This window comes from Eretmochelys imbricata, chromosome 2 (genome assembly GCF_965152235.1).
Source record: "Eretmochelys imbricata isolate rEreImb1 chromosome 2, rEreImb1.hap1, whole genome shotgun sequence".
Taxonomy (NCBI): Eukaryota; Metazoa; Chordata; order Testudines; family Cheloniidae; genus Eretmochelys; species Eretmochelys imbricata.
In genome coordinates this window covers 109,552,655-109,580,345 of record NC_135573.1, presented here as the reverse complement: position 1 = coordinate 109,580,345, position 27,691 = coordinate 109,552,655, and the positions used below count along the sequence as shown (strand labels likewise).

Genomic DNA, 27,691 nt, shown 5'->3' with positions numbered 1-27,691 from the left:
AAAGGAGAAAAATGGCAGCAAGTGCCTCTTATTTCAAACAAGGACCACCACAAACACACACTTACACCAGACTGCAGGTCATAAAGTGTCTGAGTTACTACAATATTGAATACAGCATGAGAGCGGCTGCTTTCCTCATTCATGTTGGTTGCAGCAACCGTTCGAGATTTGTTTCCCTCCGACATCAGGGACTCAATATCCTGGAGCATAACATATAGTAAAAAGGGATGTTAAGATAAAAGTGGGTGAAACCGTTCTTCCCACTAAACAAAATTCTCTTTACCATAGAAAAGATGAGGACCTTCTCCATACATTTTCAAATGTACAGTGTACAAAGGGTGCATAATTTGATAGGCTGCAGTTATTCAGACCCCTTAAATTTCTAAGTGCTGTACTTAAACACAGTTCTGACACACAAGCTACAATCTCTACTCATCTGTAGCTGAGAACATGCTGACAACATCCACATTACAAGTCATATTTGTTTAATGCCAGTAATTAGGCCAATAGAAAACCATTTAGACAGATGAACACAATGTGTTTCTTCAGTGAGCTGCACTAATACTATCTTCACTTAATTGGCTCAAAGGGTTACCTCACTTAGAGACTGTACCTTTCTACATGTATAAAACCAAAGGCAATTATGTTGAGTTTGATACATGTGCTTGCTAACTCTCCTGAGAAAATGTGCATAAAAAAAAAAGCTGTGAAAATTCACACTAGCAAAATGTTCTTTTAAAGATCGGGGTAGGAGAGGATTGACTGCATTTGGTTTTCCCTTAGCTAACACAATTCATAAAAGTTGGAACCAGAGAAACTGCAATCTGTCAATGACTGAAAGAAACTGCTTCTTTCATTTACTTGAGCTTTAATATTATATTCAACCCATACTATCTAAGTGAACTAGAAGGTAGTTTTCATGCTTACGTCATGCACATCTGCCTCAGAAGTATACAAGTCTTTGAAAAGAGTAGTCTTTCCTCCTCTAGTAGTACATGAAAAATATTAGTGAAGATTTTCTGCCATTTTTAAAAAATACTTAAACGGGTTTTTCCATTCAATTTCCTTTATAAAGAAAACTCCATGCAGTGTGTAAAGCACTTCTTTAAATATTACCTTTTATTGTCTTTTATAAACCCTAGAAACATAACATTTTCAAAGGAGTCAGATTACTCAAATGGGCCCTTCTGCAGCTATGATAAACTCTGATACAACTAATAAGCATAGTACAAGAAGACTGTAACCAATGGATAGAAAACAATCAAAATAATAAAGAAATATTGGCAAACTTAGCACTGGCTACATATACACTGTAATCTCCACAAACAAAGAGCCTGATACTGCTGCCACTAAAGTCAACAAGAATTTTTCCATTGACTTCCATAGGAAAAAAAGATCAGGCCAAAAGCTTTTAATTGAAATAAATAGTTCTGAGTCTTCAGGCAGACATCTTTGTGACTGTCAATAATGAAGTCAAATATTAGAACATATAAATCACCTCAAAGAACCAAAACATTGAGTAGATACTGGTTTACATAGTACAAAATTCCTATCACCCTGTTTACAGAAATGTTATTTAGTTATTTGTCATCAGTTTATATTTACCTCAAAGTTAGTAACAGCCAGCTGAGACAAGCCATCTACATATGGCCCCAATACTTTGTGCTCTCGAACCTTAAGGGACTGCCGGCTCCTTAGGAACAAAGCAGGGTGTTATTCAAAACCTTCCCATAGCAATTTATTATGAACTGTACTGGTTAAAAAAGAAATCCATGAAAGCAATTGTTTGAATTGCCAACACATCAGCTATAGAACTTAGAGATCCATTTTTAAAATTCTGGCTGTTTTTTTAAATGATTAAAGTAATAGAAAAACCACCCTCCAGATAAACTCTGGATTTGGTTTGATCTTATTTCTATTGTTAATCTACCAACCAGGTTTTAATCATTATAATCTCAATTTTTTTTTAATGCACACACTTGTTGGGGGGAAGAGGGGCTGTTTAGAACAGACCCTGAAATGCTTCATGTTATTTTTTCTATAGACAAAAATGGAAAACAAACAAAAATCCAGGATGTGATAGAGCAAATCAAGGAAGACTAACTTTTATATTTTTTCACACTTTATCCAAATGTAACAGTCTAATCTTTAAATTGTATCTGTTAGTTGACATATACAATTCTGTATATATTGGACACATATTCATAGTCAGTGATTTAAAAAACAAACAAAAAGAAACAAAAACAAAACAGAAACCTAGTCAGAGACCTAAACCCACCTGCCGAGACAAATACCAAGTATAAGTGATGGCAGGTGGCTCTCAGTGAAGTCCAGGAGACAATGCCTTATTGAGAAGCTCAGCCCCTATCCGTAGCTGCTGGGATCGGGGAGGGTTCTAGGATTTATCATTCAATAAATACAATTAAGTCAACCACTACATATTTAGGGTTTGTCTACACTTAAAAGGCTATAGGGGCACAGCTGCACTGCTGTAGTGCTTCAGTGTAGACATACCTACACCTATAGGAGGGATTCTCCCATGGGCGTAGGTAATCTACCTCCCCAAGAGGCAGTTGCTTGGTCGACAGAAGAATTCTTCCATTGATCTAGTGTTATCTACACAGGGACTTAGGCCAGTTTAACTACATTGATCAGGAGTGTGGATTTTTCACACCCCTGACTGATGTAGTTAACCTGACCTAATTTTCTATTGTAGATCAAGCCTTAGGCTTTACAAACCTTCTTCCAAGACTCCCTCCTGTATATCAGTCTCATTGTGACTACCAGGAGAAGGTATCTTCCAACTCCAAAATTCCCTCACTACTTCTCCAGCTGCTTCTGGTGTTCCAGTCCTCTTCCCCTGTGAATACCTGTAGAACTTGCCTCATAGGTTTCCCAAACAGAGTGAAAGTGACAGGATTTCTCATTTCACTGCTATACAGGGTTTTCAATAGAAGAAATTGATCAGAGTCAGTTACAGAGGGAATGGAGGTTGTTTGTAACTGAAATGTTCCGTAACTCTAGACATTACAGATGTCAGCCATGGGGGGATTGGGGCTGCAGCCGGAGGGTGGGGGGCTCAGGGTTTCTGCTCTGCAGGAGCACTAGGACTCAGGGCTTTAGACCTGGGCGAGTACTGGGGCTCAGAGCTTCAGCCCCGCGGCTCCGCTCCTGGTTTCAGCTTGCAGAGGGCACCATGACTCAGGGCTTCAGCCTTGCAGCACCAATCCTGGCTTCTGCCCCGCGGGGGCGCTCCAGGACTCCCCACAGTTCCACTCCTAGTTTCAGCTGGTGGTGGGGGGAGGGCACGGGGGCTCAAGGCTTAAGCTATGGGGAGAGCGCTGAGGCTGAAACAGGTACTCCCCTCGTAGCTAAAGCCCCAAGCTTTGGCACCCTCTGCAGGGCTGAAGCCCCGAGCTCCAGTGCCCCCCATGGGGCCAAAGCTCCAAGCCCTGACTCCCCTCATACTGTGGCAATGCCCCAACCCCCACCCCTGTAGCTGAAGCCCTGAGCCCCAGAGCTAAAGCCCCAAGGTAGTACAGTATTTGCTGGATGGGGGGGGGGGGGTGTCTCTGCTGCTGCCTAATTGATTACTTCCAGTTCCACATGGTTTCCAGTTGACCAGTAAGTCCGTAACTCTGGGTGTTCATATCTTTGAGGTTCTACTGTACTTTCATTCTGATGCACTATGAGCATTAAACAGGACACTTAAGCTATCTGCATACTCAGAAGTCAGCACAGCATTGGTTTACATTTACAAGGTTATTTTTGGAACCATAAGAGACAGAAACTGATGGTTTAGGTCTCCTCTACTTGCCACAGAAAGCTTCACATTTGACATTGGAGAGTATGACTGGATTTTTCATTTGTTGCCCATATCTAATTCTACACAAATGAAGGATAATGCTCTGAACAAAATGTCTCTATTTTGTTTTTTAGTTTTCTCATAAGTATTCACTCTTTTAAATCCAGCGAACTAGGAGAGAAAGATTCAAGGACCATCACTGAAATCTAGTTATAGGGAATGGCTGGATAGACATGCAACATGTAACACATAATAAGTGCTTATATTAGTTTATGTCTGATTTTTTGTTTTATTTTGTTTTGAGGGAGTACAGTGGGGAGGAGAGACAAAAGTCATCTAATGGGTTTTTGGCCTAATCCGACATTCCTATCACAATCAGAACTCCTAACAAAATAATTAGGCGTACGGGGTGTGTAATGAAGGATGCAAGATTGGGCTGTCTTTTCCTTTGTAAGGCTTCCACAAGCACTGCAAGCTGCTAAGAGAAATTGTGAGTCAAATCTTTCTATAAAATAATGACATATGTTAGCTAGTATATCAGGAATTGCCATATATCACACAGCCACAAATAAGGAAGAATCAAGTTGCCCTAATGTACTGATTAATTTGATATTCTTTTTTAGTTTTCTGTATTTCCCCCACCCCTACAATCATATATTTACTCTGGTTAGTGTTCTCGGTCCTTTAAAATTAATCTACATTTTCTAAAAAGAAAATACTTCTCTATAAAAACATTTATCTTTCAAAATATACAAAATCCGAGAATGCTGCTGGTATTCCAGGTTACACTTCTGCAACTATGGCAATAAATATTCTTACATCAAATACATTCATCCCTTCTTCCCCATGTAAAAGGGAAGTATTCTTTTCCTGTCCTAAACTGATGTATATAGAGATATTGTGTGTTGTTCAACAGCTGTACTAAGCTGAACCAAAAGTGACTGCATTTATTCAGTTAAGTGACTAGTTAAAAGGTGCTATTTTAAGCATCTATTCAAATAGATACAAGTAAGGTTATGTCTACACTTAAAAAAATACAGCGGCACAGCTGCAGTGTTTCTGTGTAGATACTACCTATGATAACAGGAGGGTTCTCCCATTGGCATAGGTAATCCACCTCCACAAGAGGCGGTAGCTAGGTAAGCAGAAGAAATCTTCCGCCATCCTAGCGCTGTCCTCACAGGGAGTTAAGGTCGACATAACTACATTGCTCAGGGATGTAAAAAATCCACACTCTTGATTGGATTAGTTATGCCAACCTAATTTTCTAGTATAGACCAAGCCTAAATCAACAACATCACGTTCACGCTTTACAAACTTGGTATTATTTGAGAACTGTTCACTCTAACGTTTTGGGCATGTGATCCCTTCTGAACAAGTTTTATACACATACAAGTTCACAAAAGCTTCACAAACCCTTCCAAAGTGGGTAGTTCTATGTTGCAGTTTCAACTAATATAAAAAAAAACTACTCACCCTTTAGGGTCTAACAGATCTCTGACCTTCTCATTATAGATTTCCATATAGGACACTTCAACTTTAAAGGTCTGAGATTCATTTTCTTCTACAGAGATTCTCTGAAATAAAGCACAGCAGAGCCGTGGGATCAGGCCGAGCTGCTCTGCATTGCCCATCATCGAGAAGGATTTTCCTGAACCTAGAGAAAAGCAAAGGGGAAGAGAAATAGAATATTTTAAAGCACCCTGCAATTTCTCAAATAGTCACTAAATTATTCACACAATGTATGTCTTCCTCTGCCTTTTATTCTTCAAGAAGCACCTAAGACAACAAAGTGACTTGGAGGACACCAAGCAGTCAGCAAGTTCATCTGAGTACTAAAGAAAAGAAATAGGTAAATCAATACAGGATTCTTTCATAACACCTCTACCACAACTGCTATTTATTGGCAACCCTTGTTGTCAGTCTCACCTGACACACACAAAAGAATGAATGGGCACAGGATATGAATTTTCCATTCAATCCTAGACGATGGCTCCTGCAGGTAGAAACTAAACATACATTTACAACTGTGTAAGGAATATTGCACTGCCACCAGCCTTGCTGAACCCGTTCTGTGTTTAAATAGAGGATGAGTTCAATCTCCAGAGCTGTCAATCAAGTACTTAATTAAAAATGAAACAGAAAATATAATACTGTAGTAATACAATGGTGTTTGAAGGATTTTTTATTTTCACTGTTTTCCCACAGAATTTTTAGATGCTCTTCTTTTAGTTCTATTATTTTTGTTTGTTCTGCCCCCCCTCCGCCCCCACCACACACACAGCAGCCTTCTCCACCTTTTCCTCAGATCAACAGAAGACCCTCTCACCTGTCTGTCCATAGGCAAAAATACAAGCATTATATCCCTGAAAGGCCTTTTCAAGAATTCCTTCTCCAAGGCACTTAAACACCATTTCTTGATCTAAAACAAACAAAAACAAAACAGCATATCACAAAGAAACACCACAGTTTATTTAAAATAAAGGAGCAAGATTCTTAAACCTTGAGTAAATTGTGATTTTACTGACATGGAAATCTAAAAGGAAATTTTTGTTCTTCTGAGTGTATTGCTAAGGAAGAAAAACATTGTTAACACACAAAAATCAAAATGGCCAAGATTTGAAGCCCGGTTGCCTAAAACTGGCACTGCAAGCTACATTTAAGTATTTAAAAAAAGTTGCCCAGTTTTCATAGGTGCTGAGCACTTCACATTTACTTCAGTGAGAACTACACCATCTCTGAAAATCAAGCAACTAAAATTAGGTGCCTAGAAAAGAATATAGGTGGCTAAACTTTAAGGCAACCAAGTGTGAAAATTTTAGCCAGTATGCATTCTTGAATTACAAAAATACACGTGGAGTAGCAAAATTGTTAATTACTGCAGCATCACTATTATAATGTGTTAGTTTCCCAGTTTAAAGAACACTTACTAGAGATTGTCCCAGCTATTCACTCTTGTGATCTGGTTCTCAAGTTTCAATAAAAGCCAGTTATTTTTCTTTCCATATCAAGGTGACACCTTGACCAAAATGAAAGAATTGAGATTCTGTCTAGGGATGGTATGCATATTATTGAGTTGAATGGCTTATCTTAGCATACACTCCAGCCTATCTTTTTTTTTTTTTTTTTCTTTTTTTCTGGTAAGTACAGTATTAGTTTGAAAATCTAGATACAGAGACCCCATATGAAAATCCTCTGTTGAGTGTAACAGTCATAGAAGATTTTAAGTATGCTTTAAGCTCTATGAGCCAAGATATGAAAGTAGGAACAGTGGATGTCACCCAAAAGTTCAGACCTCTGTGCACCACCAACAGGGCAAGTATGTTGTGTATTTTGAGCTCTGCTCTGGGAAGTGTGCCATCTACATCGACTCCCAAAATAAGCGGCGCTGAGTTAAGGGTGGGGTTTGTACCTAGTTTGGGGGGAAGAGGGTGTTTTTAACCTTTTACATATTGCATAGTGATTTTGTAGAATATTTGATGTTTATTGCTGCTTATCTCTTATTTAAGTCTGAGCTGTTAAAACATTAAAGTGCAACTAGCCAAACTTTTCCTTGGCTTAGGGCAGGGGTGGGTAAACTTTTTGGCCCAAGGGCCACATCAGGGTGTGAAACTGTATGGAGGGTCAGGTAGGGAAGGCTGTGTCCAACAAACAGCCTGGCCTCCGCTGCCTATCCGCCCCCTCCCACTTCCTGTCCCTTGACTGCCCCCCTCAGAACCACCGACCCATCTAACCCCCCCCCCCAGCTCCTTGTCCCCTGACCGCCCCCTCCCAGGACCCCCCCACCCCAAACCGTCTAGATTAGGATTTTAAAACGTTAGTTTAAACAAGTTTTTTAATAATACATCTCTGATTCTCTTTTAAACATACCCTTAAAGTTTGCCTTGACTAGAATGTAACGGTGTGGTGTTAGAACATGTTCTAACTATTGCACCCTGAAGCTCTACTGTTGATGAGGCAATGTTGCTTTTAACATAGGCCAAACTGGTAGAGATGAAGAGTAGGCTCCTTCCCTTGACCAGTTTAGCATGTACTAAAGTAAAATTTGTCTCATCCAGTTTTAGGATGAGATGTTATTGCTAGCTAATAGGTTGTAACAATCAGGGGCAACTCTAGGGAGGGGCAGGAATGGTCACATGCCCCTCCCCAGACACCCTGGAGCAGGCACATTCCAGAGAAGCTGTCCCTGTCCTGTCCTGCCCACCCAGTTACAGCTGTGCTCAGGTATGTGCCAAGGAGAGGAGCTCGCTGGAGTCGCTTTGCTTGCCGCTGCCTGCCCGGTAAGCAAAAAGGGGAGCTTCTTTCTTGCAGTGACGGGGCAAAATGGGAGCGCTCAGGGGAGGGAGGGATCAGGGAGGAAGTGGGGGCCCCCCCGGGGACACTGGATGATCATGGAGAGGGGGAGGCAGCATAGGCCAGGGCTGCAAACCTGGGGGGGGTGGGAGGGAGGTGTGGCCGCAGCAAAGAAAGAGAAGAGCCATGTGGCCTGGATGGGCATCTGGGGGGGCAGCAGGGCCAGGGGATAGCGATGGGGGGGGGGGCTGGGGGGAGAAATAAACTATCACATTTTTCAATACAACCTATTTCCTAATCTAGACAGGGTGGGTCAATGTCATATCCCCACATTCCATTCTTCCCTCAGGTATAGGCTTTAAAGAGGGAAATTGCTCTATTGTACAGTAAGCAAAGCTGTGGGTGTATTTTCCAGCAACGTGTCTTTTGGCTTTCATTATTCACCCTCTCTCATAACCTTGAGAGCCTAGGCTCCTCAGAGAGCCACAAACCCCTCTCCTGTTTTTGCTGGGAGTGTGATTTGTATCTAATGCTGGAAGAGCTGTACAGCATGTTTAGCTGATGGCCTCCTTTCACGCTATGCCCTTAGCAGCACATTCGGAGGTGGCACCTCATTATATTGGTTTGCTGTAGGTCCACAGCATATGCACCCTATTCCCAGGGTAGCATTTTGGTGGTCTTGCTATGTAACGAGAGAGCCACTTCCAGCTCACATTGGAAATACAGAAAGTAGCACTGATGCAAATATTTTCACTGCAAAGAGATTGCCAAGAAAGGATAAGGACAAAGTGTTGTTAGCTGCTCTCTCCCACCAGGTGCAAAGTACACAACAGGTGTGCAGTGATCCTGAATGTCACTTTACTGCAACCAACCCTGCACTGGCTGAGCGCTACATGGATACATACTTCAATACTATTTCTGTTACAATACGTGGATACCTAATAGGGGATTATAAATTACAAGATCTAAAATACTGCATACAGAGTAGGGTATGAGAAGGTGTGCTGTATTGGGTTGGAAAGTATGGCATATTTGTGTACAGTGGGGTATTGGAAGGTATGCTATAGTGTATTGGGTACAGTGGGGTATTGGAAGGTATGGCATATTGTTGCACTTTGAAAGCTAGGTGTATAATTAATCTGTTGTAATTTCACTGACTCCAGTGAAATTATACCAAGGATAAAATTGGCCTCGTAGATGTAATTCTTTTTCTGTACTGCTGCAAAAATATCTTATGTCTTACATTGTTCCAGAAATCCTCAGCAAACATATATTAGTTATTGTTTGTTCCCTTCACTTTAGTGTAACAAGAACTAAAATGAAAAGAGAAATGTAAGGCTTAAGACATAAAGCAAGTAAGTCAAATGTATAATTGAAGTGACTGAACAATGCAATAAGTGTTCTATTGGAACTGAGCACATGCTCTCCTAACCTTCGCAAAGCACATTTTGAATGTGTCTCTTGAGAAGGTAAAATACAAATACGTATTCCGGGTGTCATTTAATTACACCAAATGGTACCCTGGCAGATAGCCAGCAATTGTGCAATCTATCATTGCTGAGTGTTATGAAAAAACAATGCAAAAAACCCTAATAAATAATCCTCATAATAAACAACATGGCCCTTTACCAGATAGCAGCTTGTTCATAGGAGTGCAACAGGCAGCAGAACAAGCCTTGGTAACAGACACGGAGCGGGACAGACCACTGAATCACTACGTTTAGCAAATTAGCGAGTAAGTGAACCAACACAATAATTATAACAAACAAGCATGAGTAGTGCCTGACAAAATGTACTTTATTCATTTATTTGCCAAGTGCAGTTTTAATTATAATAATAGTTCCTAGTACAGTAGTAAGTGTTTTGTAGCGTGCATAAGGCTTTAAAAGCAATGAGATGAGAGCATGCAACAGTGAGATGTCTGCGAAAAGCAGGGAGAAATCTTTTTTTTTTTTTTTTTTTATGGCAGTGAGCTAAGTGTGGATTAGCGAGATTGTACTGTAGTTACCAAAAGCTAGGCTGCTAAGGAGAACCTGGTGTCTGGTGGAGAGATGCAATAGATCTGCTCTGCTCCCAAAGCCAAAGAGAAAGTAACAGGTCAGTGGTGACAGAGGAGGTAAACCTGGTCTAAGATGATCACACCATTGTCCGTCCCTGGCATTACAGACCTAAAGGGATAGTTCTCTGCTTATGCAGCAGAGAGCGAACTTGAAAGACACAAAGGAATCTCCCCACTGGCAGTGATGGTTCTGCTGCCTTCTGCAACTGTCATCTATTGCGTTGGGACCCACTGCGTGGCATAAGGGAAAGCAAAGTCTTCTCAGAGGCAAGGAGGAGACAGAACATTTGAGGGAAGGGCAGGAGGCAGAGCTAGGCTCTGATATACCCAGTTCTCAGCTAGCTTAAGGTCTTTGGGGGATCTTTCCACTTGGGCACAGTGGAGAATTAAGCCCAAATCTCTGAAATAGACCAGAGTAATGGATCACTGAAATAAGGGTCTTGGCCCGGTATCCCCATTTATATAGCTGCTGTTACAGGAAAACGGTCTCTTACATTTATAGTCAATGGCTAGTCTTTTTAAATAAGTAATACAGAAGTAAAGGTGGATCAGCTGTCTCACTGGTTTGATGGGGATCAGCAGCTCAAGGGCATAAAAATCTCATTCACTTTCGAAGGTTCAAAGCCAGCTAGATAACAAATCAATGACACATTTTTGTGCACTGTCTGAGCAAGACCTTGCTAATTTGCTTTTAAGTCCCCATTCTATTGACCAATTTGCTGGGTGTTCTCTCCGGACAAAGTTTGCCTAGCAGCGTACTTCGCTGCCTGCTTGCACGCTGCAAGACAGTGTATGTCTCTTGGCAGCCATCTTCCACTGAATTTCTCTAAACCACAAAAGTGCAGGTAGAACAACCGTATCTCTGAGCAGCTGCAGGAATTTTTCTGGGAAATGTAAACTTGTTGGAGGGCTAAGCTGTAACAGTTATTCAGAGCTTTCATCCCAATGGCAACGCTTGCATTCCGTTCTGTTTAATGGTCTGCTTGCATCTTTGCCACTAGAATCAGGAAAATTCCTTGACGCTGCCTATGAAATTAATAGGCATCCAGTGCGCTAATATAAATCATTTGATATCTGAGTGCTTGGGAATGTGAACGAGGGATAGGACTTCACTCCAAACAATGTTTTTTATTAAAATAAAGATGGATTTTTTTTTCTTATCAGAACCTCACTTGGTTTGGTTGTAATTATAAAGCTGTATGCAGTTGTGTTGGGATTATATTTATTCACAAGACTGATTCTGGCACTTTATTCTAGGGTAGCAGTGAGCACACCAAAGAAGCAAATGACAGAATGCACAAGAATTTTTGCGAGTGCTCCTTTTTTTAAGAATCGCAAGTGTCAGAGCCAGCAACGTACAAATCAGCCTAATGCTAGCCATATATTAGGACAACTTTCTTAAGATTTTTAATGCACATACAAAACATACAATCACAGTTTTCTTCATGTGTAGCTCTCTTTTAGAACAGTCTCTTTCTGCTAGTATCGTAAAACATGACATCAAAAATAGCGCTAGAAACTAAAACTCCTTTGTCTCATGAGTACCTGCCTTGAACCCTGCTGCATACCACCATAACCTTTAAATTGTGCCCCCTTACTATCAGCAGTTACTAGTCGCCTATAGTAACAATAAACTAAGGGTATGTCTATACTTGCAGAGTTTTTGCACTCTACGTTTCATCAGTGATAGTGAACCGGTGAAAGTAAAGCGCTGGTTTGTGTATTCATTTAATTCCTCAGGCTTCAGAGAGTGATTACATTTGCAGCACTTCCATCGCTGATGAGAGCAGCGCTCTAGGGCAGCTATCCCACAGTACACCTCTCTCTAGTTTGATGATGGGTCTTGTTAGGGTGACCTGACAGCAAGTGTGAAAAATCGGGACAGAGGGTGGGGGGTAACAGGAGCCTATGTAAGAAAAAGACCCCAAAATTAGGACTGTCGCTATAAAATCGGGACATCTGGTCACCCTACGTCTTGTGGAAATGGGGCCGGGGAGGAAGGGGAGGTGATTGCAGGGCATCCTGGGTCGCTGCACAGCCTCCTCTCCAGAAACACTGATAAGCTCCAGTCGTTCAGCATTGCTCTAAGCAGGGGATGTTTGCTCCCTGGAACAGGCATTGTCACCTGGTCAGATGATAAGTGAGCACTTGCCAAGAAAACAGGAAGGGGAGTTTCAAAGCTCCAGGGGCTTTACAGGGGGAGGGGTGCATGTCTGTTTACCTGGAGTCAGAGCAGCAGAGCTGCTGGCTAGAGTGGTCACCTCGACACTGTGGGATATCCTCCATAGGTTAAAAGTTGTGTAAACAGGAAGAACATGTCTTCACTTGCACATCACTGGTAAGAACGGTACGCCTCTCCTATAGGTGGTTTTCTTTTTGCGGTGAAACTTCTGAGTTTCACCGCAAAAAGTCATTGGCAAGTGTAGACGCTCCCACGGTTTTTGCACAAAAAAGGGACTTTTCCCGCTTTAAATGGCAAGTGTAGACATGCCCTAAATCCTAATCGAAATAACCCACCTAGAAAGGGATACTGACTGACAATCTAGGCCACCTTTCTCCACCCTACCCCCCTTTGTTCCACAGATGCAGCCTCAAGCATCCTGGAAATGGTTAGGCTGCACTTAACATTAATTGCAGGGGAGAAAGTATAACACACGGGTCAAGAAGTGCATTCTTTTTCTCTCTCTCTCTCTCCTTGTCTCAAAATCCATTTCTTTACAGATTTCTGAAATGCTACTGCAGTTTACACACTTGTAAAATTGTCCTTACTTTGTTCTCATTGCTGTGAGTCTCTCAGTGCCCTCCCTTTGCCAAAATGCTGTGCCATGACTTGTATGGTCTCTGTCTATAAAGTGTAAGCTTTTCAGGGCAAGGAATGTGTTTCCACCCATGGATCTGCTCTCGGACGTATTGACATCAATGGGAAAACTCCCACTGATGTTAATAGGGGCTGCATCAAACCCTTCTGCCCATGCTCCAGATGCTTTTCCCTTAATCCATTAGCACTATTTGTCCTTTGTCGAGTTTAAGCATCAACTTCTTTGACCTCAACCAATCTCAGCCAGGCAAATGGAAAGCACAGATACCACATTATCTGGGTCAGAATATTATTTTCAAAAAGTTCAAAATTTAAATATACAAGTATTTTGCTGAAAAAGTTCCATTTTTCAACCAGCTCTGTTATTTAGCTCTTATGTGACATCCAAAGTGTTCTAGGTGTTTTACAGAACAAAAAGACACAAACCCAGTGCCATAAACTTTACAATTTACATTTACAATGCAAACATATTCAGATAAGCCCACACACCAAAGGGAAAGGGCAACAACAATCAAGTCGTGTGGCTGCATAGGTTGGGCAGCCAGGTATATTAATGGTCAATGTAAACAAACGGTCTCATGGCCCGCCAGCGGATTACCCTAACGGGCTGCATGTGGCCTGCAGGCCGTAGGTTGCCCACCACTGCTGTAGACACTCCTGTGTGACACTGCACTCCATATTCTTCATAGTGATATTATTATATGATTTGATTTTGACATAATTATGATGCATTTTATGCAAGATAAGTCATGTGAGGGATCATTGTAAAAGTTATGATTTGCTGAATATGATTATCCTATTTGTATTCATGTAGCATTTTTGTATCTGAAGTTATGAATATTGACTATGCATCTGTATTTCAAATGTAGTTACACCTGGGTAACGCTCACTAGACAAGATGCTTTCAGTCTAGACAGTGAGTGGGAAAGGGCCTATTCAGGGCAATAGGACATTAGGGGGAAAAAATAGGCCTTAGGAGAAGCTTATCTCCCACCTGGTGATGACCCTTCCTAAGAACGCACCAAACAGCCTGTGAGTAATGGCTGCTATGACTCTACAAGGACATGTGATCATAATGCTGGACACCATCTTGAGATGTCATTATTTTTGCATAGACTGGTCTGGAAACCAAGCTTGGAAACAAAGGGTTTCCACCATATGCAAAAGCTATATAAGGGAGGGAGTGTCATCACCTTGCGATCTTCATTTCTCTAACAAGGCTCCTGGAAACACTGAGGAACAAAGACTGAACTGGGGGAAGTGCTGGACCCAGGCTAAAGGGATTTCCAGCCTGTGAATAACATACCTGGGGATTCCAAGCTGTAAAGCATGTTCAGCTTGCTCCTTAAGAATCTGCAGCCCGCTTGTATCATCACTTAGGGTGAGAATCTGCTAATTCATATCTAATCTATTTAGTATATTAAGCTTAGTTTGTATTTTTTGGTGATTTGCTAGGTAACCTGCTTAACATCTATCTTTTGTAGTTAATAAACTTGTTTTTGCTTTACCTAACCAGTGAGTTGGAGTGAAGTGTATGGGAATCATAGCTCAGGGGCAAAGGTGTTACATATTCTTCTCTACATCGAGGGAGGGGGTGAACTTTCTGAGCTTACACTGCACAATTCCCTGTGCAGCGCAAGACGGTTTAATTTTGTGTTTATACTCCAAAGGAGGTGAGTGCCTGGGGAGCTGGGAGTTGCCTTAGCTGTAGCCTTTCTGTTGTTGGTTCATTGCAGGAGCTGGATAGAGAGCCTGCATGTAACTGCAGCTGGGTGTGTCCCTACCTGTATGAATGCTGACGAAAGTGCAGGCTGGAGGGCTCTACAGCTTGTCACAGCAGTACAGTGTGAGAAGGAGCCCAGGCTGGTGGGTCAAGGGGCTCAGTGGTACCCCAGTTCCAGGTGGCACCCCAGGGGGGAACCCATCACATCATGTTTTTAGCACTGGAGGATCCCCAGTTCAGTCTTCGGTGTTGGACAAGATGTACATTTGTACAGTGCCTAGCACAATGGGGACCTTAGCCCATGACTGGAGGCCTAGGTGCTACCACAATACAAATAATAAATCAGCAACCACAACAAATAAGATGATCTAGGCAAAGCTATAAATCCATTAAAAGCAACTAAATAGTGAAGATATCAAAAAAGGAAAAAAATATCGATTCCACTGAAAAGAAGGGAATTTTAAGAGTTCTGATCACTTCTGCACTCAGCTGTTTGGCATTAAAACAAGGTATATTATTGTAGGACATGGAATAGAGTCAGTTAACACAAGATTGATTTAGCCAGCCAAAAGCCCAGTCACTTTATGTTAGAGCAGATAAAAGAAAATCTTTTATCCTCCCCCAAAATTTATTATGTTCTAGTGCACACCATCTGTTTAAAACAATTAAGACAGTCACAAGATAACTCCAGCAATGTACAAAATCGAATTAACTGATAAGGGATGGTAAAAGCATCTTTTTTCATCAAGAACATCCTGAAAAGGCCTTTGGTTGGTTGTTTTTTTTGCTGACGAGAGGGATCAAAAGAAGTATCACCATTCTACAGTCTGATCAGACTGAGCAGGGTTGTATATAAGTTCAGTTCTCAAGCTAAAAGAAGTCAATAGAACTTTTTTTGGATGGTATTTGAGGAAACTTGGGTGTAACTCAGAGATCTAAGTGGGCTGCAGAGGGGTAGGGTTGAGTTAACTCCCATTAAATTAATTTGGGGGGGGTTTTGCTGAGACAACAAATGGGTTTAAATTTCGTTGCTCATTTGGTTCCAGGCTCTCTCCTTGGTCCTATTGAAGCCAATGAAAAGACTCACACTAACTTCACTGGGAGAAGTTTGCTACATAAAAAAGGCCTCATCCAGATTAGGCAGGTAAGTGACACAGTAGAATCCACTGAACTGATTACCACCGCTGGAATTCAGATCTGATAACAATGGTCTGCAACAAGAAAACAAGAAAACCTCTCCAACGCATCATCAAGGATCTACAACCTATCCTGAAGGACGACCTATCCCTCTCACAGATCTTAGGAGACAGGCCAGTCCTTGCTTACAGACAGCCCCCCAACCTGAAGCAAATACTCACCAGCAACCACACAACAGAACCACTAACCCAGGAACCTATCCTTGCAACTAAGCCCATTGCCAACTGTGTCCACATATCTATTCAGGGGACACATCATAGGGCCTAATCACATCAGCAACACTATCAGAGGCTCGTTCACCTGCACATCCACCAATGTGATATATGCCATCATGTGCCAGCAATGCCCCTCTGCCATTTACATTGGTCAAACTGGACAGTCTCTACGTAAAAGAATAAATGGACACAAATCAGACGTCAAGAATTATAACATTCAAAAACCAGTCGGAGAACAATTCAATCTCTTTGGTCACTCGATTACAGACCTAAAAGTAGTAATTCTTCAACAACAAAAAAAAACTTGAAAAGCAGACTCCAACGAGAGACTGCTGAATTGGAATTAATTTGCAAACTGGATACAATTAACTTAGGCTTGAATAGAGACTGGGAGTGGATGGGTCATTACACAAAGTAAAACTATTTCCCCATGTTTTTCCCCCCCTCCACCCCCCACTGTTCCTCAGGCGTTCTTGTCAACTGTTGGAAATGGCCCACCTTGATTATCACTACAAAAGGCTCCCCCCGCCCATGCTCTCCTGCTGGTAATAGCTCACCTTAAGTGATCACACTCTTGTTACAGTGTGTATAGTAACACCCATTGTTTCATGTTCTCTGTGTATATAAATCTCCCCACTGTATTTTCCACTGAATGCATCCGATGAAGTGAGCTGTAGCTCACGAAAGCTTATGCTCAAATAAATTTGTTAGTCTCTAAGGTGCCACAAGTACTCCTTTTTTTTTTTTTAACAATAAAAGGCACATTCTGTAAGAGGTAGCATAGCTAAAGCTAGTTCATGTCATTAGACCATCCCCTAATGCCACTGTCTTCTGAAGATACAAATAATGTCTATTCAATCAAAATGGTTCCTTTTTCAGATATTAAAAGTTTTAAGGTAATAAAAATAAGAAGTTATATGACAAGAGGCAGTAGTGACTGGCCTGACAGTCTGACATTGAACATCAACCTACTAGAGAAGGGTACAAGTTGGAAATTTGACCTGTCATCTGCTTACTAGGGTTTGAGTGACGATGATTAAATGTTTTGATGAAGAGAGATTTTTCCTCTTTGCAGCAGTCAGTGGGCTCTGCCTCAATCTTGGTGTGGGGCATGGAAAACACATAGTCTCACGACTAGTATTAGGACACAGAAGTAATTGCTGCTAGAGAACTGAAATTTCACCTTAATTGAAAGAATCATTCCTCAAAGGAGGCTAGAAGGGAGTGAAAGAAGGAAGAAAACATTAAAGCTTATAGGTTTAAAAAAAAGCCTCCTTTCGTAACACTATAGTGGGCCCCATAAATTTTGTATTCTTTTGAGCTGAGGAGAATCCACTATGGTGGGCCTAGTCCACTGAAAGGCCAAAAGTCTGTTTTAATGAGAAAAAGGTCAGTGGATCAGCCAAAGAAACAGAAAATTATCCATTTTCAAAGCATTTATTCACTGCCAAATATGGTGAAAATCAGTGACTTACCTGCATATTTTGTGGTGTTTGATTCATCCATGGACCAGAAGCAGTAATCAAAGGCAAACACCTGCATAAGAGTGTAAAAGACAAATGAAGAGCTTCCAACACACAAAACATCCATCCCTGAAGCACAACTCCTCATACCTGTTGGAATGACAGATGCACCACACTATTTCCACGCCCCCCCCCCCGCTGGTAATAGCTCACCTTAAGTGATCACTCTGGTTACAGTGTGTATGGTAACACCCATTGTTTCATGTTCTCTATGTATATAAATCTCCCCACTGTATTTTCCACTGAATGCATCCGATGAAGTGAGCTGTAGCTCACAAAAGCTTACGCTCAAATAAATTTGTTAGTCTCTAAGGTGCCACAAGTACTCCTTTTCTTTTTGCGAATACAGACTAACATGGCTGCTACTCCGAAACCTGTCACTATTTCCACAGAATCTAATACAGATCCCATCAGGAATAAAATAGTCTCGAAGTCTGAGATTTGTCCTTGGTTGCATATATAACCTATACTCCAAAATTTTTGTTTTAAAAATATTTAAGTTACCATAATACTTAATATAAGTAAAACAACGCAAAAATGTGAGAGAGCCACATTTGTCTTCCTATGTTGAACAGTTTTCCCAGAGTTCTATGAATTCAGTTCATAGCATTGGGGGTGGGAGAAGGGGGGTAGTTATTACAGGGAGGGCTGGTAGCACCATTATTAAGGTTGCCCCACACTTTCCATTATAAGACTGTTTTCAGTTGCATATAAGACTTTGCCAGCTTTAAGTATCTGAGCTGAAATATTCCATGTCAGGTGTCCACCTAAAGCTAATTTTTTTTGGAACGTTTCAGCCAAAGCAGTTCAGCCTTTTCTGAGAAAGAGGGTAGGGAGAAATAAGTTTAGCCATGTTAAAAAATTCTTAGAACCGTTTCTTTGAGAAGCTATAGCATCAGCATACTTTGCAGCCAAGTCTTGAAATTTGTCAGGGCCTGAGACTGTTGCTATTACTGGGGAAATCTGCCCAACTTTGGCCAAGTTACAAGCCTTTCAAAAATCTGCATTTGCACATGCTAAGAAGAGATTTTGGAGATTTGTAACTACTAATATCTAAGAAGATTTGGTACACAGTGAGCATGCTCTAACCCGGGAGTGGGCAATAATTTTCGCAGGGAGGCCACTCCAAGAATTTTGGTAAGTCGTCACGGGCTGCACATTCTATATTAATGGAAGGGGTGTGGGCTCTGGGAGGGAGTTTGGTGCAGGAGGGGGTTCTGGGCTGGGGCAGAGGGCTGGGGGACGGAAGGGGTGCGAGGTGCAGGCTCTGGCCAGGAGGTGCTTACCACAGGCAGCTCCCAGCCAGCGGTGCATTCAGGCACGCTGCCTGAATGCTGTGGCCCCACGCCGCTCCTGGAAGCTGCCGGTTGCTGGCACCGTGGCATGTCTCTGCATGGCCCTTGGGGGCAGAAGGGCAGTGAGTCTCCATGCACTGCCTGTGCCCACAAGCACCAGCCTCACAGCTCCCATTGGCCGAAACCAGCCAATGGGAGCTGTGAGAATGGTACTGGAGGTGGGAGCAGCACGCAGAGCCACCTTCCAGCCCTCCCCTGCCAGGGGCGCACAGGGACATGCCAGCAGCAGCCATCTGCTTCTGGGAATGGCGTGGAGCCACAGCAGGCAGGCAGCCTGCCTGAGTGCCCCACAGGACTTTTAGCTGCCCGGAGATTGCGAGGAGGCAGCCAAAGAGCCTGGTGGACTGGACAGAAATGTTAGATGGGCTAGATTCAGCCCGTGGGCTGTATTTTTCCCACCCCTGCTTTAACTCCTCACAGCTCCTAGTGCTGACCACATTGCACACGTGCCATCCCCAAAAAACAAGTGGGCATGCTCCAGTCCAGGTCTACAAGGCAAAGCTGGACTTTCCCCAAAACTGACCACTCTGGGCAGGGTAAGGCACCAGAACTGAGAAGAGGAAGCCTGTCTCTCCTGTGCTCTCAATGATCTACCTGTCCCTGGCACCTAAGCAGCATGGATGACAACACCTGACTTGGAGGCTGGGGAGAGAGGAAAGGAAGCAGATAGGGACAAGAAGCCTGATGAAACTGGAACTGGAGGCTCTGGTAACAGGGGAACTGACTGGGTGTTGTAGGTGGCCAGGCAAGAAGACGGGGAATGGAGAGGCTGGTGTGGGGCACAAACAGATGGATACATGATGACTAATTGCATACCTACACTATAGACTTAAGTTGACCTATGTTAGGTCAACTTACAGCCACTGCAGTAATTATGTCCACACTACTCTCCTTCTGTCAATGGTGCGTGTCCTCACCGGAGGGGGGGGGGTGGGGGGGGGGGAGAGAAGAGGAGAGAGAGAGAGAGAGAGAGAGGGCTGAGAGCCAAAGCTCACAGCTCCCAACCAGGAGCCGGGGGGCAGCAGCCTGGGCTTCTCACCTCCCTGAGTGGAGAGCAAGGTGGGTGCAGCCTGGTTGGGAGCAGGGAGCTGGGGCCCAGCTTTCTTGTCAATTTCAAGGCTACAGAGCCCTGAAATTGTCAAGACAGCTAATAGGTGATGTAAGTCATGCATTGTCTACACAGATACTGTGTCTCCCTAACTACACCGACATAAGCCCTGCACCTCTCGTGCAAGTGGAGTTATGATGGTGCAGTACGGCACTTACATCGGCGAGACAAGGCTGTAGTGTGTACACTGACATAATTAGGTTGCGGTAAGCTGTCTTACGTTGACCTAACTGTGTAGTGTAGACCAGGCCTAAGATTAGCCAGGCAAGGAAACTGGGACTGGGAGCTGGGAGACAATGACTGGACATGGGGATGGTGGAAACAGATTGGAGAAGGAGCCTGCTGAGTGGAGGTAACATCGCTAGACAAGGAAACTTGGGGTCTCAAAAAGGACACTGAGAATTAGTGTACATTTTTGACTTTGACCTCTCTCTGTGCCTCAGCTCCCCATCCATAAAGTAGGGACAATATCACTCTTATCTCATAGGGATACTGGTGAAGTCCTTGAACACTAATGATCAGCGTGATAAAACTTATGAGGAAATTAATAATTCTGTCTTCAGAGAAGGGTTTGAACAGTGTGCAGTAAATGAGGACTAGGACCACATATTGAACAATGAGAGTAAAGCAAAATATTGAATAGATGCTCACTGAGTAACATCATCCCTCCTGCACACTGAATGAGGCAGGGATCTAATGAAGAAAATAGTATAAAGCCATGTAAACACTATTATAACAATCCGACCCCTTTGTGCATATGCAACGTTTCACGGACAACCTTGATTCTAGCATTCCCTAACTTTTGCATAATTGTCTTTACACCTTAATATTCTTTTAAAGTTATTTTTGTATGTGTAATATAAAAATAACACACTCTTTATAACGTTCAAGTCAGAACCCCCTCCTACAATAGGCAAAGAACCCTCCTTTGCCCTACGATAGGCAAAGACTGGAAACAGACAATTATTCTATATGAAGTCTACTAAAATTCAGATGTTTAGAAATACAAATTGTTAAAGGTATATAAGGCATCTGGGTACACATCCCTCGTTTTTAGTTATATGCAACTTTGAAATACAAAGACAAATTCTAGTCTATTAATCTTTGATTGTACAACACTCAGTATAATGGGGCCAAACCTGATTAGGTCATCTGAGCTAATACATACATCCACCATCGCATCATAGGAGTTTATTCAATGATGATGCAAGCTCCGAGTTCAATAATTATATTCATATAGTCAGTGATGAGCTGCCAAAATCTTAACAACCAGTCCCTCCTCACCCCAAGAGGGGGTCGTGGCCCGCCCCCGCCACTCCTGCCCCATCCAATCCCCCGTGTTCCTTGACGCCCCCCCCGCCCCATCCACCCCACTTCCCTGTCCCCTGACTGCCCCTGGAACCAGGCAGGAGGGTCTCATGGGCCACCATAGTGGGTGCCCACCCCACCCCTAAGAGCCAGAGGGCGAGGTGGGGAGTCCCGGTGGGGCTTACCTGGGGCGGCTCCCGGGAAGCATCCAGCCGGTCCCTCTGGCTCCTAGGGGCGGGGTAGCAAAACTAGGGGGGGAACAGGGGGAGCAACTGACTCTGTAGGTGCTCCGGGGCTGGAGCACCCACGGGAAAATTTGGTGGGTGCAGAGCACGCACTAGCAGCTCCCCGTCTGGCCCCAGCTCACCTCACCTCCGCCTCCTCCCCTGAACGCACCACCACGCTCTGCTTCTCTGCCCCCCGCCGCGGTTTCCCACGAATCAGCTGTTCACGTGGGAAGCCAGAGATGGCTGAGAAGCAGGCGGCGGCTTTGCGCTCAAGCCCAGGGAGGCAGAGGTGAGCTGGGGTGGGGAGTGGTTCCCCTGTGCACCCCCCCTCGGGTTACCTGCTGTGGCGCGGACGGCCCTCCTCGCACCCTCCTGCCCCAGCTCACCTCTGCCTCCGCGGGCCTGAGTGCAAAGCCGCCGCTTGCTTCTCAGGCTTCCCGCTCGAACAACTGATTTGCGGGAAGCGGGGGGGGGGGGGGGTGTTGGAGAAGCAGAGCGGGGCGGCGCGTTCAGGGGAGAAGGCAGAGGCGAGGTGAGCTGGGGCGGGGAACTGTCGGTGGGTGCTGTGCTCTTTCCTGTGGGTGCTCCAGCCCCGGGGCACCAATGGGGTCGGCGCCTAAGGCGCCACTTTTGGCCGGCTGTTAAATTTAGAATCCCTTTTAGAACAGATTGTCCCTCGCAGGACAACCAGTTCTAAAAGGGCTTCTAAATTTAACAACCGGTTCCAGTGAACCGGTGCGAACTGGCTCCAGTTCACCACTGCATATAGTTACCAAGCAACAGCCATATACATGAAGATCAGGCAGGAAACTCAGTTCTGGTACCCTTAACTCAGCTCACCATGTGAATACATTACATTAAGATCTTTCAATACACAAAAGACGTGCAGAATTTTGTGTTTCTGCATATAGTGTATGTATACCTGAGGCTCTAGTGGCTCTGCTTTGCTAAGCATCTAAATGAACCTTAAATTTGGCCTGTTTCACTGCTGGTATTCAGAACCCTTTCAGCAGCACAAAAACTGATAATTACATTAGTCTCACTCTGTTATTGCATGGGAAAACAATCAGCAGCAACAGAAGGACTGACATTATTCATGGGGAGGATGACCTAGAAAAAGAGGCTGGAAGAGAGGGTTCAGCGACAAAGACAACCTCTCCCTCATTAGAGAGGCAAGTAGGAGACTGGAGTCCACTGCCCAACGTTCATGTGTTGGGAACAAGGAAGGAAGAAAAAAATCCCTTCTCTCCTTCCATCAGCCAAACAAAAAACAGAAATCCTACGAGGCAGAGACTGTCATGCAAGATGAAGCCCACCTCCTGGTAGTATGGGACAATACCCTAGTAGCATCTGCCATATTCCAAACAGGGAGAGGTGGGGTTTGTATTATCAGCAGAGAATTGCCCCTGGAGCTCAATGACTGGGTCCCCACTTATCTTTCATACTGTCTTCTGGCAAGTAGGTGTTTGATAGTTTATAATAGGAGTGCCATCTCCACCTCACTATATGGTACGTTAAGAAACACAATTAAGAGGATTGTTCAGGACTACATTTTCTTTGAGACATTTTTTACCTACGAGTTGGCCTGTATGTTATAAATGATTCATTTGAAAACTGTATATTTTGTTCTTCCAAAGAAAGGAACTGTCCACATCAGTGGTTTTAATATCATATTATCATGTAAAATATTTCCCACTTCTTATGGCTTCTGTAGTTTGGTAGGTCCCTTGCCAGTTTTCACTGGATTGGATGCCGTTTTTAAGAATTAGTCACTTTACAATTGACTGGACTTCCACGCTACTAAGGCAATTAAAAGTGTTCAAACAGACTACACTTTACATACACAGTTAAGATTCCACCTACCCCATGCTCCAACATAATATGCATCTTTCAATAGTGCTATATTGCAGTGGGTGGAGATCAGGGCAGGTGGACAGTTCGGGACTCCCCACAGTGGCCCGGCTGGCTCTTACCACTGCCCAGCTCTGGCTTCTGGCCTGGCCGAGAAAAGGGCCTGAGTGGGAAGAGGAGGAGCAGAGGGCGGGGCCACAGAGAAGGGTGGGGCCTTGTGCTCCCCTTTCTACCGAGGTTCTGGCACTGTTGCCCTTGGGGCTGGGGAGGAAGGCACCTGAAGGGGTTACTCCTAGAGACTATTCCAAAAGTGAGGGCATAGCACTGATCCTGTGGATCCGTGACACCATATCATTCAAAGAAAGATAAACATGGATAAATTTTCCTATTCATGCTAACATCCTCAGATCCACTACAATGAGATTTTCATAAAAGTATGCCTCCCAAGTGGGAAGCAGCATCATCCTTTAAATATGGGCTTCCAAAACAAACATTTTATATACATATATTTCCTCCAGTTTCCCGAGGCACTAATACAAAAGAATCTGACAAAAGAAATGAAATGGCATTGGCCAATATGCAGAATTTGGTGAACTAAAAGCCATCTAGCAGATCTTAATACAGGACACATGATAACTCCACCTTGCAGTTATTAATGCTCCTAAGGACTAGTCTTTGATGCTTAACTAAAGAAGGAATATTTCTTGAATTTATTTAAGGAATGAACGCTATGACAGTTGTGAGGACTACCTGTCTGCATTAAAATTACAAATCTTGTCTCAGAGAACGCCATCCATTTCAAATAAAACACTCATCTGACTGGAGATAGTAGCCCTCAGGAGGTCTACTTTAATGGATAAGAAGTACAATGACACTTCCTGCAGGGGTTCACTCTGGGCAGTTCTGTAAGAAGAAGGTTCCAAGGTCACGCTCTATGACCTTGCAGGGTTGGAATAAGGCTGATGCCCTAAGGAAGCACTTAATGTTCGGATTTGTGCAAAAACTTCCTTTTATTGAACATGCTGAGGACATTATGCTACCGCATTGTCCTTGGGTCAGGCTCTGAAGAGGGATTTATCTCCTTCTTGAGGAGAAATTCCCTTTGCTTTTTCATTCTTGTTGGGAAGGAGGTATAAATAGGACATTAATCGCTCACATGTCCCTCACCTAAACAGATTAGATAATTTTTATGCTTGTCACTAACAGGGATTACAGCACTGCAGGTGGCACATTTGAAACCTGGAGATTTCTGCCTGGTAGCCCAACCTAAGCTCTCCAAATTACAAACTACTCTAAAGCTAAAACTAGGCTAAGCTAGAACTATATACAGAAGGAGAATTTTCCTAAAGGCTGGCTAAACTGGAGCTCAAAGACTGATGGGGAGCTCTAACACTCACCACAGACAGTAAGAAGGAACTGAGAGGAACTGATCACACCCCTTTATAAACTGGGCTCAGCGCATGAGGATAGTGGAAGCACGTGTCACCTGCTGGTACAGTGCCAAAAGTCTGTGATTTGAGTGCATTGGGTGCACGTACACCTACAGAGGAGTGTACAATACACAATCACTTGTAGCAGAACAAAAATTTCCTTCTGCCTCCAACAGATAGGGGAACCTTATACACATGTTAAAAGTTTTGCATTATAGTGTGAAGATTAATTAAAATCTCAGTAACACGACCACAGTTCAAGTTTGACATATGCACAAGTTTTTACATTATAATGTGAGGCAGATTACTGTGTTTTATCTCCAAATGATAAGGAAAGACCACACAAGGAGATGTGACTATATTTTTGTAAAATTATAAAATTAAATGTTAAATAATTGTAATTTTTATGATGATCAATAGTCCTATTTTGCATTAGATATGTCACAATGTTACATAAGAGTACAGAAAGCTTCTCTATCAATTCACACTAATATAACAGAGGCATATAATATGACTTTGTAGCTAGTATGGGCAACATGAAAAAGTTAATTTTTTTTCCAAACACAAATACAAGGTCTAATATTTTCCTTTCTTTTCTATGTAGAACACACAGCATTTCCTCTTTAAAACCAACTTAGCATCCCATTTACCTTCACCTGCCCAAGACCTAATTAAAATTTGAAATTTTAGATTAAAATTTTGCTTTATATTTCAAATACCTTAACAACTGAATGCTTTACTGCATTACAGTACTCTGTCCCATCCTCCTTTGCTTGATGAAATCTTCAGAATGACACACAGCATTACTATTTAACTGCAGACATTTTTAATTTTCAGAAGAGTTGGTAAGGTTTGTCAAAACACCTAATCTTGTAGTTAGATGGCTATTTTTATTAAAATATACATCAATCACTATTCTTTGATGACCTAGACAAGTGTTTTGTGCTGTTGTACTCCCTTTGCAGAAGCAACTAAAGCCCAATTCCAGATTCCTACACACTCCCACCACCATAAAGAATTATGGTACAAAAATCAAGGAAGTAACACACAAGAAGAACCCAGACATGGCAATTCCACCTCCGTCTGGAGTACAGAAATAAAAGTAGTCCAATGTTTGCCAAACAGAAGAAGGATAACAAAAACGTTAGAAGCCTGAAAATGAAATGGCAGCTGGATTGATCTGTCTCACACATGCTTACACAAGCTATATTTTAGAAAGTAGTGTTCTAACTTATCACTGGTACCTGCACTTTATAGCTGATTCTACTTCAACATTAAGAGAAGAAAAATAAACAAAAATAACACTAAAGAACAAGGTGGTGACTATTTATCATTAAAGCAGTGTTGTCACCTGTCCCTGTCCCCCCCACCTTTTTAAAAAAACATAGTTCAGCAAATCCTCTCTAGGGTATTTACTGTGTCAGGTGCTCACAGGCTGCTTTGTCAGATAATCAAACCTGAAGAATGCCGATTACAAAAAAGGACAATTTGCTTCTTATCAAATCCATTTCCTGCATTTTAGTACTTTTAAAATATAGGATTTTTTTTTAAAAAGCAACATTATGTGTAATGATGTATTATTCTGCATGGAGCACTTATTTCCACCTACAAAAGAATTTTCAAAAAACGTACTAAAATAACAGCATCTCCTGGCTGCACAATTTTAAGAAGCAGTGTTGCTTTATCTTTCTGTATATTTTAATCTAATTAACATACAATTTAAGTTTGATCTAAGAAACCTGTAATTTGAACATAATACATGAAACAAGTGTTTCTTTAATAGATCTTCCTTTAACGGCAACATTCACATAACATGCTAATAGAAGATACTGGGCATTTCTTCAATATTCAGCATTTTTGAAGTCAATATATTTACAAAATGAGACATCACACACTTACCTTTGGTGGTTTTCTAGATGTTGGAGAATCAGCAATGGCCGCAAAGAGGATTGCCAATACATCAGGCAGATCACAGGAAGGCAATAAAAAGGAACAAATACAAACAAGGTTAACGTCTAGCATACTTTTGAACTTTTCATATTAAATGCTTTGTACATAAAGTAAAATCAAGTGTACAAGGTATTGGTATCCAATACTAATTATGTAATATTATATATATTTAATCTGAAATGTAAGATGACCACTTGCTGTGGCAGGGCATAGCCCAATTGACTTCAACGGGGTTTAGCATCAGCCCAGAAGTCCAACATGTTACATACCTTGCAGGATTAGAATTTAAGCAAATCTACACATTTACTACTTTGGCAGAGCAAGTTTGGTTATTAAATGAGGAAGAACAAAAAAGACTGAACATTTTTATCTTGAGGTTTGCTTAGAACTGGGAAATATCTATTTTTTATAAATATCAGTTGCATCTCAGTTTAGTTGTGTGATATTATCCTGATAGAATGCATAGAGTTAGATCAAAGGAACTTGTAAGGGGGAAACAAAATGATGGCACAGACATGACATGTACAGTAAATAGTTTCAAAGGAGTTAAAATAACAAGGACTGGGCTATCAACTGAGAAGAAGCTACCTGCTTAACTCTGGGCTAGTCTACACTGGCAATGTTAAAGCGCTGCCATGGCAGCGCCGTGACTTATGTACTCATGGCAGAGCGCTGGGAGAGAGGTCTCCCAGCGCTCTAAAAAAACCCACCTCCACGAGGGGCGTAGCTCCCAGCATTGGTGCACTGTCTACACTGGTGCTTTACAGCACTGAAACTTGCTGCGCTCATAGGGGTGTTTTTTCACACCACTGAGCGAGAAAGTTGCAGC

The 27,691-nt window shown here is 42.6% G+C and overlaps 1 protein-coding gene across 6 annotated transcripts in view; it reads right to left on the bottom strand.

The window, feature by feature from the left end:
- The window catches only part of KIF13A (kinesin family member 13A), a 196,911-nt gene that overhangs the window by 78,887 nt on the left and 90,333 nt on the right, over nucleotides 1–27,691 (bottom strand). For 5 of the 6 annotated variants that reach the window (XM_077810585.1, XM_077810588.1, XM_077810587.1 and 2 more), the window contains exons 3-8: nucleotides 26,812–26,824; nucleotides 17,586–17,646; nucleotides 6,135–6,227; nucleotides 5,282–5,462; nucleotides 1,606–1,693; nucleotides 66–200 (exon numbers count right to left, since the gene is read on the bottom strand). In XM_077810585.1, coding sequence (XP_077666711.1) covers nucleotides 66–200; nucleotides 1,606–1,693; nucleotides 5,282–5,462; nucleotides 6,135–6,227; nucleotides 17,586–17,646; nucleotides 26,812–26,824 — 571 coding nt within the window. Of the gene's footprint in view, nucleotides 1–65; nucleotides 201–1,605; nucleotides 1,694–5,281; nucleotides 5,463–6,134; nucleotides 6,228–17,585; nucleotides 17,647–26,811; nucleotides 26,825–27,691 lie in introns of those variants that run through there. The other variant, XM_077810591.1, reaches the window with a different exon arrangement.